Source organism: Psammomys obesus, unplaced genomic scaffold (genome assembly GCF_907164565.1).
Source record: "Psammomys obesus unplaced genomic scaffold, mPsaObe1.curated_primary_1811, whole genome shotgun sequence".
NCBI lineage: Eukaryota > Metazoa > Chordata > Mammalia > Rodentia > Muridae > Psammomys > Psammomys obesus.
The window spans coordinates 4129221-4132603 of NW_026590859.1; the positions used below are offsets into that span (position 1 = coordinate 4129221).

Here is a 3383-nt window from a genome sequence, read left to right on the forward strand (position 1 = left end):
CAAGAGCTGCCCGCATGTCAGTGCCCTCATGTCCTTTCCGACATTCCCCCCAGCTCACAGTCACGGGCCTCTAGTGAGAAGGCCAGAACCTCAGTGTTGCTCTGCCCGCCACCTCCCCAGGGCCACGCTGCTCCTCCTCAGGCCCAGGACCCAGCAGAGTCTTCAGGGATGTCACTTCAGGTCATCTCTAGAACACTACTAGGTCGGAGAACAGGGTGGACACCCCAGGCCCCTGACAATCTTGTTAAGATGCAGAGTGGGGTCGAGCTTGTCTCCGGAAGAGTCTGAAACTCCACATTTCCAACCCACTACCAACTGGGAGGATCCCCGAGTCTCCGAAACAGGCTGTGGGCGACCGCATCTCCCTAGGGGCTGAGAACCTCAGACTGGTCTCTAAGCCTCTTGGCTCCAGATGGGGGTGCCATCCATCTCTAGGAGACAGGGGAGGAGGCGAGCATGCAGCTGGGCCACAGCACAGGCTCACCAGTGGAGACTGCCCGGTGGGGTGGGCAGCCGATGCTTCCACAGGCTCCCGAGGCAGAGCCCAAAGGCAGGCAGATCAGAGTCATGGTTCTGTCCCTGGCAGATCCCCACACTAACACCTCAGAAGGACTTGCTCACACAGGACTGCCATCCCTGATTTGTAAGGAATTTCCTCTGCTCCCAGGAGAGACTGGGCCCTCCAAAGTAACACCTGGTACTCGGAAACAAACACACACAAGGGAAGTAACAGACAGACACGGACTTTGACAGAAAGATAGTCTGACCTGTTCTCTCTGCTGCTCAGACTGGGGAGATGTTATGTTTCTGAAATGAAACACACACATGCATGCACACACACACACACACACACACCACACCACACACACATATATAATGGAAAAAGCAGTGACCACAATTTGAAAAGTAAATAAAAAATTATATATATATTAAAAAATCAGGAAATAGTTTCGTTGTTTGCCTTTAGATATAACAAACCACTGATTTACCCTCATTATAAAGTGAGTCCTTATCAACGAAACAGTGGCCTGGCGACTGAGCAGGGCACAGTGACAGCACCCGGACGTGGGGGAGACATGGGCTTCGTGTAACTTCTGAGCATTAGTGTCGTCATAACGAGACTGGCCCTGGGGTTAGCGAGCGGCCTCCACAGGGAGTACAGGGAATGCCCTTCCTTTTCCTGGAGTGCCCGCTTGGCAATATTGTGTTGCTCAGGAACTAACAAAACATGTCTGCGTGTGTCTGTCTGTTTCTCGGTGTCTGTCCCGCCCCCCTCCCCACCCCAGTGCTCTGCGCCCTGATATGTTTCCAGGCTGGCAGCTGTGAGGGGAAACTGTGTGGTTTGGTTAGGTACAGTGACCTGCTCCCAAGTCTGGACCCAAACAGATAAGAACTTGTGTGTTAGAAGACAAAGTTTACTCAGCACCAGGCAGGGGCGTTTGATGTTGCCTGCCCAATCTGGCCCCATATCTTTGAAGTTCTATGACACATGCTAGTGCTCTGTCAATAAGAAACAGGCCTTTCTTCCTGCTGGCTCACACATCTGCCTCCTGGGAACACCCCTGTGAAGGCAGGACACAATGGCTCCAGGCGGTTACATCAGCAGCAAGAGGGGCCATGGTTAAGAAGTGAAAAGTGTGGAGGACAACCCCCAAGGACCAGAGATGGGGACTGCCGAGGAGTAGAAGGGGCTGATCAGAGCTCCCTGACTAGAGGCTGGCCAGACCAGCCTCTTCTGGACGCTGTTTACACAGGGCTGCAGACGCACGTGACATCTGCTCTCTTTATCCGGGGCACTGGCTGTTGTTACTCTGTGAAAAGGTACATTGGTTTGTAGTGTCACTCTGCAGTGTCATTTAAACTGCTCCGTAAATGGCTTATTTGTCAAAGAATATTGCTTTTTCCTGGAACAGAACCTAGTGACGGATGGCTGAAATCTCTGGGTATCAGGAATGATATCGAGATGGTGCCCTTTGAAGGGACAGAGGTGGGGGCAGGAAGGCCTTTGTTCTTGGGAGTGAAAGCATCTAACAATAGATTATTTGAAGCCCTTGGATGCCAAGCGATAGGTCTCCAATCTAGTTTACAACGGAATTAATCTCTCTCATAGTCCTGGATGCTCCCTCTACATGAAGGGAGTGATGGAATGTAAGCCTCGGGGCTCTTAGTCTGTAGGTTTACCATGCCAGTCTATTGGTCTACCATGCCAACTCTTAAAGCACCAGCATGGGATGCCCATTGGGTCAGTGTGAGAATTCAATCTTCTCACCTAAACAAGAAGAAAGACAATGCCTGCCCTTGGTGTCTACCCGAGCCGTCTACCTGTGATGCCACCAATTACACACCTTAAGGCGACCTCCACTTGTACACGGAAAAGAGCATGGGTGCCAGTCAAGGAGTCAGGTAGAGCAGAGGCAGGGTGCTTCCTCCATTCATCCTCAGTTGATTCTCCATCCAAGCTCCGGGAGGGTGATGATCCCAAGTGTGTCCTGTCTGCTCACTCAGAGGAAAGGCATAAGAAATATGGTGGAGGGGGTGAGAATGGTAAGACAGATGGTGGCAGGGTGGATGGTGAGGGGCAGGTGGTGGGAGTGGACAGACGGGTGGATGGTGGCAGGAGGGTAGTGGGGAGGGGGACTGTGGGGAAAGGGTGGTAGGGACAGCTGTGGTAAGGGGCTGGAAAGGAGCAGATGAATGATGGGGGAACACGGAGGCAGGATGGATGATGAAGGGACAGTGGTGGAGTAGGTGGGACTGATGTGGAAAGGCTGGACCCTCCATTCTGAAGACCGTATGCTCTGGGTGGCCCCAGTGAGCATTGCTTACAGGGCTGAGGGCAGAACCAGGCTTTGATTCTCAAGCAGGGTCTGGAGACAAAGACCCAGAGAGCAGTTCTGACAGCAAAGCCTTAGCTTTCTGCCCAGTTTCTCACCACCGACGTGTGGGCTGTCACTGGCACTCTCTGGAAAGACATGGCTTCATAGAAGATACTTTCACTGTCCCTGTCCTGCTATCTCTACCTGCCACTAAGATGACGTTTTGAGGGGCCTGGGGTAGATCTCAGTTGGGTGAGTGTGTAGCACAAACAAAGCACAGGATTCGACCTTGAGCAGCATCTAAACCAGGCATGGGGGTGAATGTCTGTAATCCTGGTACAGGGGAGGCAGAGGGGAGAGGCTCAAGATCATCGTCAGCTATGCACAATATTCAGTGCCAGCTTGGGCTATGTGAGACCTTGTCCCAGAAAAGAAAAGGTGACCTTTGAGTCAGGGGGCTGAGGCAGGAAGATTATTCCAAACTCAAGGTGAATCTTGGCTACAGAGTCTGTCAAAAAGAAAGGAAGGAAGGAAGGAAGGAAGGAAGGAAGGAAGGAAGGAAGGAAG

The 3383-nt window shown here is 52.2% G+C and overlaps 1 protein-coding gene across 1 annotated transcript in view; it reads left to right on the top strand.

The window, feature by feature from the left end:
• Nucleotides 1-456: 456 nt before the first annotated feature.
• Nucleotides 457-3383, top strand: part of LOC129678423 (uncharacterized) — a 6781-nt gene continuing 3854 nt past the window's right edge. The window contains exons 1-2 of the mRNA XM_055609192.1: nucleotides 457-505; nucleotides 1575-1821. Coding sequence (XP_055465167.1) covers nucleotides 457-505; nucleotides 1575-1821 — 296 coding nt within the window. The remainder of the gene's footprint in view (nucleotides 506-1574; nucleotides 1822-3383) is intronic.